The 15,108-nt window shown below is 47.0% G+C and overlaps 2 protein-coding genes across 4 annotated transcripts; one reads left to right on the forward strand and one right to left on the reverse strand.

The window, feature by feature from the left end:
* Window positions 1–1,039: 1,039 nt before the first annotated feature.
* On the forward strand, window positions 1,040–10,599 carry LOC139549020 (membrane frizzled-related protein-like; the record flags this gene model as incomplete). Its single annotated transcript, XM_071359063.1, is given in 12 exon segments — window positions 1,040–1,148; window positions 1,531–1,695; window positions 1,858–2,077; window positions 2,407–2,537; window positions 2,657–2,782; window positions 2,986–3,062; window positions 6,621–6,769; window positions 8,813–8,943; window positions 9,244–9,378; window positions 9,517–9,613; window positions 9,615–9,642; window positions 10,074–10,599. Coding segments are annotated over 12 exon segments (1,593 nt in total), but the record flags the coding sequence as incomplete, so codon positions are not given.
* Window positions 10,600–10,798: 199 nt separating this feature from the next.
* LOC139549018 (uncharacterized) lies at window positions 10,799–13,996 on the reverse strand. Of its 3 annotated transcripts, none has more exons than XM_071359061.1 (5): window positions 13,768–13,996; window positions 12,097–12,987; window positions 11,769–11,901; window positions 11,482–11,559; window positions 10,799–11,388 (listed from the first exon to the last, which is right to left on the reverse strand). In XM_071359061.1, the coding sequence occupies exons 1-5, from the start codon at window positions 13,959–13,961 to the stop codon at window positions 11,203–11,205; spliced, it is 1,482 nt and encodes a 493-aa protein (XP_071215162.1). In that variant the 5' UTR covers window positions 13,962–13,996; the 3' UTR covers window positions 10,799–11,202. The 3 variants fall into 3 exon arrangements, with proteins under 3 accessions (XP_071215162.1, XP_071215163.1, XP_071215161.1); XM_071359062.1 differs by having other exon boundaries at window positions 13,597–13,966; XM_071359060.1 differs by having other exon boundaries at window positions 12,097–13,966.
* Window positions 13,997–15,108: the final 1,112 nt, after the last annotated feature.

Genomic DNA, 15,108 nt, shown 5'->3' on the forward strand with positions numbered 1-15,108 from the left:
ACTTGTCCCGAAGCCACTCGTATGTTGTCTTGGCTGTGTGCTTAGGGTTATCCCCACAGCATGATGCTGCCACCACCATGCTTCACCGTAGGGATGGTGCTAGGCTTCCTCCAGACATGCCGCTTGGCATTCAGGCCAAAGAGTTCAATCTTGGTTTCATCAGACCAGAGAATTGTGTTTCTCATGGTCTGGAACAAACTCCCTCACGACGCCAGGTCAGCGGAGTCAATCACCACCTTCCGGAGACACCTGAAACCCCACATCTTTAAGGAATACCTAGGATAGGATAAAGTAATCCTTCTAACCCCCCCCCCCCCCCCCCCTTAAAAGAGTTAGATGCACTATTGTAAAGTGGTTGTTCCACTGGATATCATAAGGTGAATGCACCAATTTGTAAGTCGCTCTGGATAAGAGCGTCTGCTAAATGACTTAAATGTAAATGTAAATGTCTGAGAGTCTTTAGGTGCCTTTTGACAAACACCAAGCGGGCTGCCATGTGCCTTTTACTGAGGAGTGGCTTCCGTCTGGCCACTCTACCATAAATGCCTGATTGGTGGAGTGCTGCAGAGATGGTTGTCCTTCTGGAAAGTTCTCCCATCTCCACAGAGGACTCTAAAGCTCTGTCAGAGTGACCATCAGGTTATTGGACACCTGCCTGACCAAGGCCCTTCTCCCACCATTGCTCAGTTTGGCCATTTAAGAATGATCCAATCTATATGGCACAGCTGTACATTTTTTGGTCTTTAAATGAAACTGGTATCTTTTTTTATTTATCACAATTTTCTTTAACCAATTTTGGTCTTTAAGGCAGGGCCAACAGACAAGTTCCTTACTTTTTCCCCCTTCCACTTGCCTCTTCCATTTTTGCGGTACAACTTAGTTTCCTCAACCACCCATGTCTTTCCTCCCATCTTCCTCCCTGTGTGTGTGTGTGTGTGTGTGTGTGTGTGTGTGTGTGTGTGTGTGTGTGTGTGTGTGTGTGTGTGTGTGTGTGTGTGTGTGTGTGTGTGTGTGTGTGTGTGTGTGTGTGTGTGTGTGTGTGATGCGTCTGCGGGGTCCGTGGTGTAGCTGGGGGGCCGTGGTGGTCTCTGTTGCAGCTGTGCTCCTGGTAGCAGACCTTGGCCTGGCACTGGTGCTCATCTTCACACGTGAGTGAGTGACAGAGGGAGGGGGGGGGGGGGGGGGTAGTGGGGGGAGTGGGACCACACATATACTAAAAATCCATGTAATTCTATGGGTGGAACAGTGGGGCCTCTGATCCTCAACAGGAAGTGTTCACTGAGCATGATGTACATACATTTCACTCATCTCTCAAAAAAGCTGGAAGAACCCTAATGAAAAAAATCTCAATCTCATAGACACCTACATAATTATGGACACAATGTCCTTATTTAAACTAGCATTGCCAATTCATACACTATATGGTCCCTTGAGCATGGAATAGCAGTGCAGTACTTGTGCACATCACAAGCTTGTGTCATTCACTAATGTCCTCTTATTCTATCTCTCACTGGGTTCTTCACCCCACAGAGCTAAAGGGGCAGAGTGTGGATGGGGAAGTGGTGTCACCCAATCCCCTGGACTTGTTGACTGGAGATGGACTGCCTCGTGGTCTACCCACAACCCCCACCAACCACAGTCAGAGGGACAGTACAGTGGCCCCACAGCCAGCCAGATACCCTACCCCTGAAACTAGTGAGTATTTTTCTACTACAGTTGTATCCATAGAAATAGAATAAGTAGTTATATTCCAATGATTGTACCTTACAGATGTGTACTTACCAACAGATACATACAATACAATAATAATACAGTAATACACTACCCTGTACTTCTCTCACTGTTTGTCTGTCTCAGGATGTGGGGGCGTATTGACAGACTCAGAGGGCAGCTTTAGCTCCCCCAACCACCCTGGATCGTATCCCCCGGACTCGCTGTGTGTCTGGGTGATCCAGGCGCGCCCTCCATCCCTGATCCAGATCCATGTGTCCTGTCTGACCATAGAAGGACCATCCCCCTGCCTCTTTGACTGGCTGGAGGTTCAGGAGGAGACGGAGCAACCTTCTGTTGTCACCAGGTGGGTCAAACGTACTGTATCTAAACTTGTTCGAGGTGGAAGATGCCTCTAATCACAGATCCAGGATCAGATTAACATAAGTGACTACGGGCATGTTTTACACACTTCTGAATCTAATGCATGACAGCCTCTTGAAAAATCATACTCTTCATGACACACTGTGGCAACTAGGTGGCATACAAGTTCTGTATAGATGGCAACTCTGCCTACTTTCTGGCCCTGAATTCTTTGCGGTTCTGCTGTTATGGGTTTTTAAGTGAAGAATAAAGATGAATTATGATTGCCTTTTGGGGCTGACATTTTAAAAGTTAACGTTATCTCCACCCTAGGTTCTGTGGCAACGTGGCACCCCCTACTGTGAACACCAACAGCAGCACTGTGTGGGTGACATTCCGCTCCGACGGTAGTATCGGAGGCAGTGGCTTCATCGCCCAGTACCACGCCATCACACTTGAACAGAGTGAGTACTGGGTCAGAGGTAGAATCAACAGACACACTGAACTGATCTTTGCTTCAGGAAACATGTATTTTCACAGTACATTAACATATACCATCAGAAATGCGTGTGTCTGTTCTCAGAGAGCTGCTCCAGGGAGGAGTTTATGTGTGACCGCGGGCGCTGCATCCTGCCTGTGTCAGTGTGTGACGGCCAGCCCAACTGTCATGACCACTCTGATGAGGCCAACTGCAGCCACAAGCACAAAGGTAAGAACAGGGTGTACAGCACAGTACACACTCAGCATCATAGTGACTTATCTGCATACATACAGCAGCTCCAAGCAAAATAATGCAAAATCGCTCATCACAAAGTCGTGAGGAAGCCTGGTAATCAATTCTAGTAAAAGGGCAATCGTTTGCTTATCTATGCGAAACTAAACATCACCGTTTTTTGCTATGTTGTTGAACAGAGTGTGGGGGCTAAAAGACTGGACTCTACGGCTACCTGGCGAGTCCAAACCACCCAAAGCCTTACCCTCAACAACAGGTACCTACCTACACCGGATCTAGTAAACCATCACCAACATCACCAACATGCATCGTATCTAATTGACATACCCAGCCATATACCCAGAATAGACTTCATGAAATCCTACCATGTGTCACGTTCCTGACCTGTTTTCTGTTAGTTTTGTATGTGTTAGTTGGTCAGGACGTGAGTTTGAGTGGGCAGTCTATGTTTTCTGTTTCTATGTTGGTTTAAAGGGTGACCTAATATGGCTCTCAATTAGAGGCAGGTGTTTTTCATTTCCTCTGATTGAGAGTCATATTAAGGTAGGTGTTTTCACACTGTTTGTGGGTGGTTGTCTTCCGTGTCTGTGTCTGTGCACCACACGGGACTGTTTTCGGTTTGTTAGTTTTATGTAGTCTGTTCCTGTTCATGCGTTCTTCACGTTATATGTAAGTTCGTGTTCAGGTCTGTCTGCATCGTTTATTTGTTTTGTTAGTTTATTCAAGTATAGTTTGTTTTTCGTCGTGTTCTAATAAATCATTATGTATTCACAACCCGCTGCGCCTTGGTCGAATCACTACTCCTCCTCTTCGTATGAAGAAAGAGAGGAAAACCGTTACAGAACCACCCACCAAATAACCAGAACCAAGCAGCGGTGTAACGGGAGGAAGGGACAACGCAAGAAGGAGGAATGGACATGGGAGGATGTTTTGGACGGTAAAGGTTGCTACACATGGGAGGAGATCCTGGCTGGAAGGGATCGCCTCCCATGGGAACAGCTGGAGGCACTGAGGAGAGCAGAGGCAACCGGAGAAGGGAACCGGCGTTATGAGGGGACGCGTCTAGCACGGAAGCCCGAAAAGCCCGTGAGTACTACCCAAAAATTTATTGGGGGGTGGCTAAGAGGTAGTGGGCCAAGGGCAGGTAGGAGACCTGCGCCCACTTCCCAGGCTAACCGTGGAGAGCGGGAGTACGGGCAGACACCGTGTTACGCAGTAGAGCGCACGGTGTCTCCTGTACGTGTGCATAGCCCGGTGCGGGTTATTCCACCTCCCCGCACTGGTAGGGCTAGATTGGGCATTGAGCCAGGTGTCATGAGGCCGGTTCAACGCGTCTGGTCTCCAGTGCGTCTCCTCGGGCCGGCATACATGGCACCTGCCTTACGCATGGTTTCCCCGGTTCGCCTACATAGCCCGGTGCGGGTTATTCCACCTCCCCGCACTGGTCGGGCAACCGGGAGCATTCAACCAGGTAAGGTTGGGCAGGCTCAATGCTCAAGAGAGCCAGTACGCCTGCACAGTCCGGTATTTCCGGCGCCACCTCCCCGCCCCAGTCCAGTACCAACAGTGCCTACACCACGCACCAGGTTTCCAGTGCGTTTCCAGAGCCCTGTTCCTCCTCCACGCACTCTCCCTATGGTGCGTGTATCCAGTTCGGTGCCTCCAGTTCCGGCACCACGCACTAAGCCACCTGTGCGTCTCCAGAGCCCTGTACACACTGTTCCTTCTCCCCGTACTAGTCCTGATGTGCGTGCCCTCAGCCCGGTACCTCCAGTTCCGGTACCACGCACAAGGCAAAGAGTACGTTTTGAGTCCAGTGTGCCCTGTCCCTGCTCCCCGCACTAGCATGAAGGTGCGTGTCCTTAGCCCGGTGCCTCCAGTTCCGGCACCACGCACCAGGTCTACAGTGCGCCTTATCCGGCCAGAGCCATCCGTCTCCCCAGCGCCATCTGAGCCATCCGTCTCCCCAGCGCCGTCTGAGCCATCCGTCTCCCCAGCGCCGTCTGAGCCATCCGTCTCCCCAGCGCCGTCTGAGCCATCCGTCTCCCCAGCGCCGTCTGAGCCATCCGTCTCCCCAGCGCCGTCTGAGCCATCCGTCTCCCCAGCGCCGTCTGAGCCATCCGTCTCCCCAGCGCCGTCTGAGCCATCCGTCTCCCCAGCGCCGTCTGAGCCATCCGTCTCCCCAGCGCCGTCTGAGCCATCCGTCTCCCCAGCGCCGTCTGAGCCATCCGTCTCCCCAGCGCCGTCTGAGCCATCCGTCTCCCCAGCGCCGTCTGAGCCATCCGTCTGTCCCGAGCCATTAGAGCCGCCAACCAGACAGGATCTGCCAGAGCCGCCAACCAGACAGGATCTGCCAGAGCCGCCAACCAGACAGGATCTGCCAGAGCCGCCAACCAGACAGGATCTGCCAGAGCCGCCAACCAGACAGGATCTGCCAGAGCCGCCAACCAGACAGGATCTGCCAGAGCCGCCAACCAGACAGGATCTGCCAGAGCCGCCAGCCAGACAGGATCTGCCAGAGCCGCCAGCCAGACAGGATCTGCCAGAGCCGCCAGCCAGACAGGATCTGCCAGAGCCGCCAGCCAGACAGGATCTGCCAGAGCCGCCAGCCAGACAGGATCTGCCAGAGCCGCCAGTGAGCCATGAGCGTCCAGAGCCGTCCGCCTGCCATGAGCGTCCAGAGCCGTCCGCCTGCCATGAGCTTCCAGAGCCGTCAGCCTGCCATGAGCGTCCAGAGCCGTCAGCCTGCCATGAGCGTCCAGAGCCGTCAGCCTGCCATGAGCGTCCAGAGCCGTCAGCCTGCCATGAGCGTCCAGAGCCGTCAGCCTGCCATGAGCGTCCAGAGCCGTCAGCCTGCCATGAGCGTCCAGAGCCGTCAGCCAGCCATGAGCGTCCAGAGCCGTCAGCCAGTCATGAGCTGCCGCTCAGCCCAGAGCGGCCATTAATCCAGAACTGCCCCTCAGTTCAGAGCTGTCTCTCTGTCCGGAGCTGCCTTTCAGTCCGGAGTTGCCCCTCTATCCTGAGCTACCTCTCTATCCTGACCTACCTCTCTGTCCTGTGCTATATCTCTGTCCTGAACTACCTTATCCCGGTGCTGCCCCTTGTCTCGATGTTACCCAGGAAATTTAGTGGGTGGAATAGGAGGGTGGTCAGTCGTAGGGGGAAACGGAAGCTGGGATTGACTATGGTGGGGTGGGGACCTCGCCCAGAGCCTGAGCCACCACCGTGGTCAGATGCCCACCCAGACCCTCCCCTAAACTTTGTGCTGGTGCGCCCGGAGTTCGCACCTTAAGGGGGGGGGTTATGTCACGTTCCTGACCTGTTTTCTGTTAGTTTTGTATGTGTTAGTTGGTCAGGACGTGAGTTTGGGTGGGCAGTCTATGTTTTCTGTTTCTATGTTGGTTTAAAGGGTGACCTAATATGGCTCTCAATTAGAGGCAGGTGTTTTTCATTTCCTCTGAGAGTCATATTAAGGTAGGTGTTTTCACACTGTTTGTGGGTGGTTGTCTTCCGTGTCTGTGTCTGTGCACCACACGGGACTGTTTTCGGTTTGTTAGTTTTATGTAGTCTGTTCCTGTTCATGCGTTCTTCACGTTATATGTAAGTTCGTGTTCAGGTCTGTCTGCATCGTTTATTTGTTTTGTTAGTTTATTCAAGTATAGTTTGTTTTTCGTCGTGTTCTAATAAATCATTATGTATTCACAACCCGCTGCGCCTTGGTCGAATCACTACTCCTCCTCTTCGTATGAAGAAAGAGAGGAAAACCGTTACACCATGGTAAAGTATGTTTAATCTACTCTTATTTCTCTGTCAGTTGTGCACATGGCAGATCTCTGTCGAGGAGGGTCATGTGATCAGGCTGAGTTTCCGTAACTTCAGTCTGGAGACTCAGGACGTGTGTGAGTTTGACTATGTAGAGGTGCATGACAGTGCTGATACCGGGGCCGGCAGAGTACTCGGACGGTAAAACCTATTATAATAGCTTCCCAATGTTTTTATTTCATACACTACCAACGAATTAGTTCAGAAGGGTTGAAAAAGGAATGCTCAAAGCAAGTACATCCAGTCAAATGAAATTTTCTAAAATCAAGCATAGGTGTTGTATGACAGTATATGACATTAATACATGTCACGCTCGTCGTCCTCCTCATCTGAGGAGGAGTAGTTGGAAGGATCGGAGGACCAATATGCAGCATGGTAAGTGTTCATCTTGATATTTATTTAAAAAGAGAACACTGAACGAACTATACAAAAATAACAAACAACGAACGTGAAGCTATCGAATAATAGTGCTGACACAAAACACTACACATAGACAATCACCCACAACCCAAAATGACAAAACAGGCTACCTAAATATGGTTCCCAATCAGAGACAACGACTAACACCTGCCTCTGATTGAGAACCATATCAGGCCAAACACAGAAACAGACAAACTAGACATACAACATAGAATGCCCACTCAGATCACACCCTGACCAAACAAAACATAGAAACATACAAAGCAAACTATGGTCAGGGCGTGACAATACAGAACCAGTCCAAAGTTTGGACACACCTAGTCATTCAAGGGGTTTTCTTTATTTGTACTATTTTTTACTATTTTCTAAGTCATCAAAACTATGAAATAACATGCAGGATCATATATTAACCAAAAAAGTATTAAACAAATCAAAATATATTTTATATTTGAGATTCTTCAAAGTAGCCACTCTTTGCCTTGATGACAGCTTTGCACACTCTTGGCATTCTCTCAACCAGCTTCATGAGGTAGTCTCCTGGAATGCATTTCAACTAACAGGTGTGCCTTGTTAAAAGTTAATTTGTGGAATGTATTTCCTTCTCAATGCGTTTGAGCCAATTAGTTGTGTTGTGACAAGGTAGGGGTGGTATACAGAAGATAGCCCTATTTGATAGCCCTATAAGACCAAGTCCATATTATGGCAAGAACAGCTCAAATAAGCAAAGAGAAACGACAGTCCATCATTAATTTAAGACATGAAGGTCAGTTAATAAGGAAAATTTCAAGAACTTTTAAAGTTTCTTCAAGTGCAGTCGCAAAAACCATCAAGCCTTATGATGAAACTTGCTCTCATGAGGACCGCCACAGAAAAGGAAGACGCAGAGTTACCTCTGCTGCAGAGGATAAGTTCATTCGAGTTACCAGCCTCAGAAATTACAGCCCAAATAAATTTTTCACAGAGTTCAAGTAACAGACACATCTCAACATCAACTGTTCAGAGGAGACTGAGTCAGGCCTTCATGGTCGAATTGCTGCAAAGAAACCATTCCTAAAGGACACCAAAAATAAGAAGAGAGTAATGGACGAGCAATGGACATTAGACCGGTGGAAATCTGTCCTTTGGTCTGAGTCCAAATTTGAGATTTATGGTTCCAACAACCGTGTATTTGTGAGATGCAGAGTAGGTGTACGGATGATCTCTGCATGTGTGGTTCCCACCATGAAGCATGGAGGAGGAGGTGTGATGGTGTGGGGGTGCTTTCCTGTTGACACTGTCAGTGATTTATTTAGAATTCAAGGCACACTTAACCAGCATGGCTACCACAGCATTCTGCAGCGATGCGCTTAGTGGGACTATCATTTGTTTTTCAACAGGACAATATATTTTGATTTGTTTAACACTTTGTTGGCTACTACATGTCATATGTGTTATTTCATAGTTTTGATGTTCATTATTATTCTATAATGCAGAAAATAGTAAAAATAAAGAAAAACCCTTGAATGTGTAGGTGTGGCTATCTTTTGACTGGTACTGTATGTGTACCATAAAACATTCACAACAGTAACAGCACTCTTCCTTGATAAGACAGTGCCTGTAGTAACCTAGCCTGTGGTGGGGATTCCTATGGTTGCAAAACAGAACATGGTCACAAACAGATCTGGGACCAGGCTAATTGTACCCTACTGTACAACAGCCTGTAACGCAGTACTACTGTTACTGTACCACAGCCAGCTCTAGTGTTCCTTCTCTATCCTGTCGCAGGTACTGTGGAACCAGCCTGCCTCCTGAGCTGACCTCCTCTGGGCCTCAGATAACCATGGTATTTGTGGCTGACGAGGGTGTGGCAGACAGTGGCTTCAACGCGTCCTACCAGGCCATCTCCCTCTCCGAGAGTGAGTCCCCCCCCCCACACACACATCGGTATTGTTCAGTAGGACAGACCGTAGCAAAACGTTTAGCAGCAATAAACAAAACTTGGACAATTTCAGGTAGGACCATCCTCGTTTCACTCTGTTTCAAAACGTTTCCTCCTTACTGAACATCACCCAAATCGGTCTCCCTGTATCTAGTCTGTTATGCTCTTGTAAACGTAGAAAATAAGCCAATTTATTAAAACATCTAAAAGTGGTTTAGTTAAAGGAATTACACTGGAAATATGAGGAGTGGATCACCTGTTTCCTTGTTTGTGACAGGAACATGCAGTCCTACTCAGTTTACCTGCAGCAGTGGGGAGTGCCTGCACCAGGAGTGGCTGTGTGATGGCTGGACTGACTGTGCAGACGGGACAGATGAGCACGACTGTGACAACTCGACCTATCCCACTTTCAGTGAGCCAACAATACACAACACACACATATTTGTTTGATTCCTACAGCAATAACACAACTGCTAAGCTTTCAAGTAGAATGACTCCATTATGACAGATTAGTAACCTTTTCTGTATTTGTATCATACCTCTCCCCCAGGCTTGTCCTGTGAGCCCATCGAGGTGGAGATGTGTCAGGGCCTGAGCTACAACCTCACCTCCTTCCCCAACATTTGGCTGTCCATCGCTGACCAGAGAGGCAGCCACGCTGCTCTGTCAGTACATGGTGAGAACGCACACCTGGCCTGTCAACACACAACCACACAGAACAATATAGATTTTTCTTTCATGTGTTTTTAGTTAACTTGAACATTGTTTGTAACATAATATACTGTAGGTGCATAGCAGTGGAGGCTGCTGAGGGGAGGACGACTCATAATAATGGCCAGAATGGAATCAAACACATGGTGTTCATGTGTTTCATACCATTCCATTCAAGCCATTCCACTCCATTCCAGACATTATTATGAGCCGCCCTCCCGTCAGCAGCCTCCACTGGTGCATAGCAATATGTTGTTTCATCCACGATAAACCAACTACACACTGAAAAAGACCATAAAAGGGATGTGCAGACCTTTAGGTGTTTGATTCTGATGGAGGTAGATACTGTACATCCGCTCTATAACTCTCTCCCCTGTGGTTTGTGGTTATTACCAGGTGCTGATGGAGCTGGCGTGTTTCCAGCCCCTGCGCAGGCTGGTGTGCGGGATGTTCATGCCCCACTGCAGCCCTCAGGGAGGGGTGCTGCAGCCCTGCCGGTCAGTGTGCTCCTGGGCAGCGCAGCAGTGTAGTCAGGCCCTGAACGTCTTCACCTTCAGCTGGCCCTTCAACTGCCACCTGCTGCCTGACTCCCAAGACCCTATGGAGTGCTCCAGCCCTTGAAGTATAGCACCTGCCCCATTCATTTGCTACAGTACAACCATAGTTATGAGATGAATCCATCACAGGACTATAAGAACAATCTTTTCAAGGAATCTTGGGAGTCTTGCAGTCTCGCTTGGACACTGAACATCATCATCAAAGGACCTTTACATACAAAATAATCACAATGTTGCTTTTCTGCAGACTCTATATGGTTCTAGCCTTGTACAGCATAATACAGATGTATGGAACAGAACCGGTTGGAGTTAACGTGGGAATAGAAAATGAATGTACATATTAATTAAAACAATGCTGATTTTGACATACTGTAGCTTGATGTTTTGCAAATGTGTGTGATTGAACCATACATTTTTTTGTGTAATGAATTTGACCGAGACAATACCTGTATGTTCTACATCAAATGCTATTTTTTTGCACTATATTTATTTCTGTCTGCATGTCATATAAAATAATGATTGGTCCTGTCCAGAAACCTAAGGAAATAACATTTCAAAAAAGGATAGAATCGTAAAACATTTTTATTGCATTTTCTGACCAAAACATGGTGCCTTACCTTCATAAGGTTAGTGAATGAATGAACTGTAAAGATTTGACCTTTCCAAGGAGAACCTCAGATTTTTATGTCAGTATGACAAAATATAGTGACATTACAATCCAAAGTGACTTTGACATGGAAGTTGATTGTTCCTTACATGACCCTACCTGATATCTCATTTATTCAATATATCACTTCTGACATGTATGCTTACAGTATATGGGATACACTGATTATAAGAAGTCCTCAATTGATACATAAGCCACAATGATCAATTTCACATATGAAACAAATAATCAAATTATTCCGTAATCACACATACACTATACTTTACAAAAAAACAGTAGTGATGGCTGCAATGATTGGTTGTCATGGCGGCGCGATGAGTTTGAGCGTGCGTTCGAGGGCCACGGCAGTGAGGCCCCACACGCGGTGCTTCCCGTTGCGGAACACGGGCAGGGTGTATCCGTAGCGCTCACCGGTACGGAAGTGGGTGTATCCCTGATTCTGGGGACTGCATACATGGGAGAGCGACAGGGTGAAAATCTCTTCTACCTGAGAGAGAATGAGGAATGTAATTTTAACTCCATGTTAGTTGGTATTCGTGTTAGTTCAGCCCAAAGGCAAACAAAGTTCTTGTAACTGTACCTCGGCAGGATTTGGCTTGAACGACAGCGCCTCCAGGGGGCCGAGGTTGGCCAGTACAGGGGCTATCATCATTCCCGACTGAGAGAAAATGTGCAATGATTAGGAAAAGCGGCAGATCAACAACTTACATAATGAAGACATACTCATATTAAGAAATGTTTCACTGAAAGAATACTACCCCATCTCAACTGATCTAGCACAGAGGGGAGCTACTAGCTGTCTGTCAGTGCGTCACATAGAGATGAATGGGGATCATGAAGGATTATGGGTAGGGTTAAGGTCCTCACCATATCCCGGATTGGTTTCAGCACGCCCCACACTTGGTTTGTTGCCACAGTGATGCCCAGTTCCTCACAAGCTTCTCTCAGGGCGGTGTCCACAACGTCCTTGTCCGAGGGGTCACGCTTGCCTCCTGCAAAACTGGACATTCACACAGCACTTTGTCAATTTCCAGCCTTCTATACAACTTCATACATTCATTTATATGACAATGTTTTTCTCAAAACACACGAACAAAGTTGTCATTTTCAGAGTTGTTAAGTTATGTCATGACATCATATGTCAAACATTAAATAGCCCAAAAGCAGTGGGAATGGTGCAGGAGTCTGTGGTTACCTGACGTCGCCCTTGTGTCTGCCCTTCAGTGCTGTGGATCTGAGGGTGAACAGGAAGGCAGGCTCTCCCTCCACAGAGCAAAGAGAGACCAGCACAGACGCCCACTTCCCCTGGGCCTCACTGGGCCCCCTTTCCCCCCGGACGTCTTTCTCATAGAGAGCCACATTAGGCTCCAGGCTCTGCCGGCAGCGCGCCTCGTTCACCAGCGAAAGGCACTCCCTCAGGGCACCCTCAGGGCCGGAGGCAGCAGACTGGTGCAGGCCGTGGCTCTGGAGTGAAAGGAGTCGCTGGGGATCCACAGTCCACTGTTTGGGTGTGGACACAAGCAGTCTGTGAAAAATGTCCTTGTGAATCTTGCCACTTTTAACACTGAATGTGATGTTGACCTTCACCTCAGCAGACAAACATTGGCTACCATTGCCAGTTTGCCTCCTTTGTAGAAGGCACTTACGGTCGCTAGAACATTCGATGGCTTTGGAATTGTCCAAATGTTCCAATGAAGTGGTTTTCCAAGGGTCACATGCTACTATCACCAGCAGTCGTGGTGTATGTTTCAAAGAGACAAAGCTAGAGTCCTGAGACAATTGAGGTCGGTTGGGAGGGGTGGCTTTTTGTAAGGGGTGTTGAGGTGCGGTGTTTAGGAGACAGCTTTCACAACCGGAGGTGCTTCTGCTAACAAGGTGTGAAGAGATGGCTGAAGAGAGGGGCACTGCCTCCTCCCCTCCACCATTCCCTCCATCCCCCTGACAGAGACTTCTCCCTGCTTTGGGTCCATTCCACCTATGACAGGCGTGTTCAGGTAGGGCAGGCACGTGGGGGTCTCTGACAGACAGCAGCAGCAGGGGTCTGACAGGGCATGTCAAGGCCAGAATTTGTGGACTCCTGAACATTCTTGAAAATAGAGATGAGACAAAATAATAATTTCCTTTGCTCCACTAAACAAGGCTCAATGGTTAACTTATGTCAATAAAAAAAAGTAAGCCTATTTTGACATGAGTGCAGTACAAATAAATAGGTTGTCCTCACTCTTCCCTGCAGCAGTGATTCTCAAACCTCTCCTCTGGGACCTCCCGCAGTTCCATGCATTTCCAAAGCTAGTACACCTGATTAAACTTGCCAATTAATCAAGCCCTTAATTAACTTAAGTAAATCTGGTGTGCTAACGTTACTTCAGTACAACACAATTTTGACACGTCTAGTGGTCCCCGAGGTGAGGTTTGAGAACAGCTATTTTAGACTACTGCAAAAAAAAAATATATATAAAATAAGTGTAACATGGGTCATTTTCCTGATTGCACATTCTGTAATCTGTAGCTAACATTGTGCAACAACGCTGCAAATTCAAGTTGCTGTCAGCAAGCAAGCTAACGTTAGCTGCCAGCCCAATGCATACTCAATCTGGCAAATGGCTAGCTAGTTTTACAACCAACACTATTCAACGTTACGTTTCTTAGAATTCAGATACTTTTACAATTGTTTGAAGTTAACATGAGCTATTACCAAGTTGTCAAACAAATCCAATTCTCGTCATTGGTGGCTAGCTATAGATAACCTTGTAGCTAGCTGGTTAGGCAATGTTCCCTAGCTGTCAAACACATTTTGCTAGCCGGTTAGCAAATGCTATCAAGTTTTTTTAGCATGCAACTAGTACGAAAAAATAAAGTTAATCACATCTCAAAAGGATCCCAATCATATTCCAGGTCCAGTAAGAAACTGAGGTTAATGAAACCCCCGGTGCACCTCCCAACAACCTCTCTAAACAACAATATAAATATTGCATAGCGGTAGACGCCTCCCCTTGAACATCTATAGTAGCTAGCTACTGCGCCAGTACCAAATATGTCCCTGAAAAAGCTTTCTGTCATCACTTGCCCTCACGAGGTGAAACGATATCAACCATTTAGAGATGCCATACCACACATAATATAAGGCCTGTCAAACCATTAATTAAATATGATACATTTATGTGAAGTTATTATTTACAAAAGAAAATAGCTAGGAGTTTACTCATTTCTTATTTGAAGCAGGGCAATTCCACGGTGACAGAATTTCTATGAGCCTCATATTTTTCACAAAAATGTATACCAAACAAAAAACATAGATTTGTATATGTTTAACAAACCACACAGCTCTAATCACAATGACAACTTTGAACAATTTACACTGAATATTTTACAAAACAACATTTACTGGAAGAACTGGGCAGATGCAAAGTTTGATAACAGAATTTCTGTAAACTCTCCCTCAGTTTTTTACATTTATGTGACCACGTTTTACAAAAACTCTTAACTCACTTGTTCCCAACTTTTCCCAGACTTGCCACTATGCAAATCTTATGCCATTAGAATGCCATAATCCTATCATGTAATTCATATTCTTTTTATATATGTGTGTGTATACACAAAAGTTAGTGGATTTGGCTATTTCAGTCACACCCTTTGCTGACAGGTGTATACAATTGCGCATACAGCTATGCATTCTCCATAGACAAACATTGGCAGTAGAATGGCCTTACTGAAGAGCTCAGTGACTTTCAACGTCATATGATGACACTTTTCCAAGTCAGTTTGTCAGATTTTGCCCTGCTAGAGCTGCCCCGGTCAACTGTAACTGATGTTATTGTGAAGTGGAAACCTCTAGGAGCATTAATGGCTCAGCAGCGAAGTGGTAGGCCACACAAGCTCACAGAACGGGACCGCCTGTCCTCTGTTTAAACACTCACTACAGAGTTACAAACTGCCTCTAGAAACAACATAAGCACAATAACTGTTCGCCAGGAGAACCCTACCTGCCCAAATGCACAGTGCCAACTGTAAAGTTTGGTGGATGAGGAATAATGGTCTGGGGCTGTTTTTCATGGTTTGGTCTAGGCCCCTTAGTTCCTGTGAAGGGAAATCTTAACACTACAGCATACAATGACATTCATAATTTCTTTGATCATTCAGCAAGTTTCCTCTATCAGCCCAAAATCCTATCCAGCCCAAAATCATTGTGAATAGGCTTGGAAGTTCT

The sequence above is a fragment of the Salvelinus alpinus genome, chromosome 22, assembly GCF_045679555.1.
Source record: "Salvelinus alpinus chromosome 22, SLU_Salpinus.1, whole genome shotgun sequence".
NCBI lineage: Eukaryota > Metazoa > Chordata > Actinopteri > Salmoniformes > Salmonidae > Salvelinus > Salvelinus alpinus.

Coding starts and splice junctions, on each gene's coding strand:
- LOC139549018 (XM_071359061.1), bottom strand. CDS start 13,961: ATGACAGAAAGCTTTTTCAGGGACATATTTGGTACTGGCGCAGTAGCT. Junction 12,988..13,767: donor GATTGGGATCCTTTTGAGAT/GTGATTAACTTT, acceptor TCTATTTTCAAG/AATGTTCAGGAGTCCACAAA. Junction 11,902..12,096: donor AGACACAAGGGCGACGTCAG/GTAACCACAGAC, acceptor GTGAATGTCCAG/TTTTGCAGGAGGCAAGCGTG.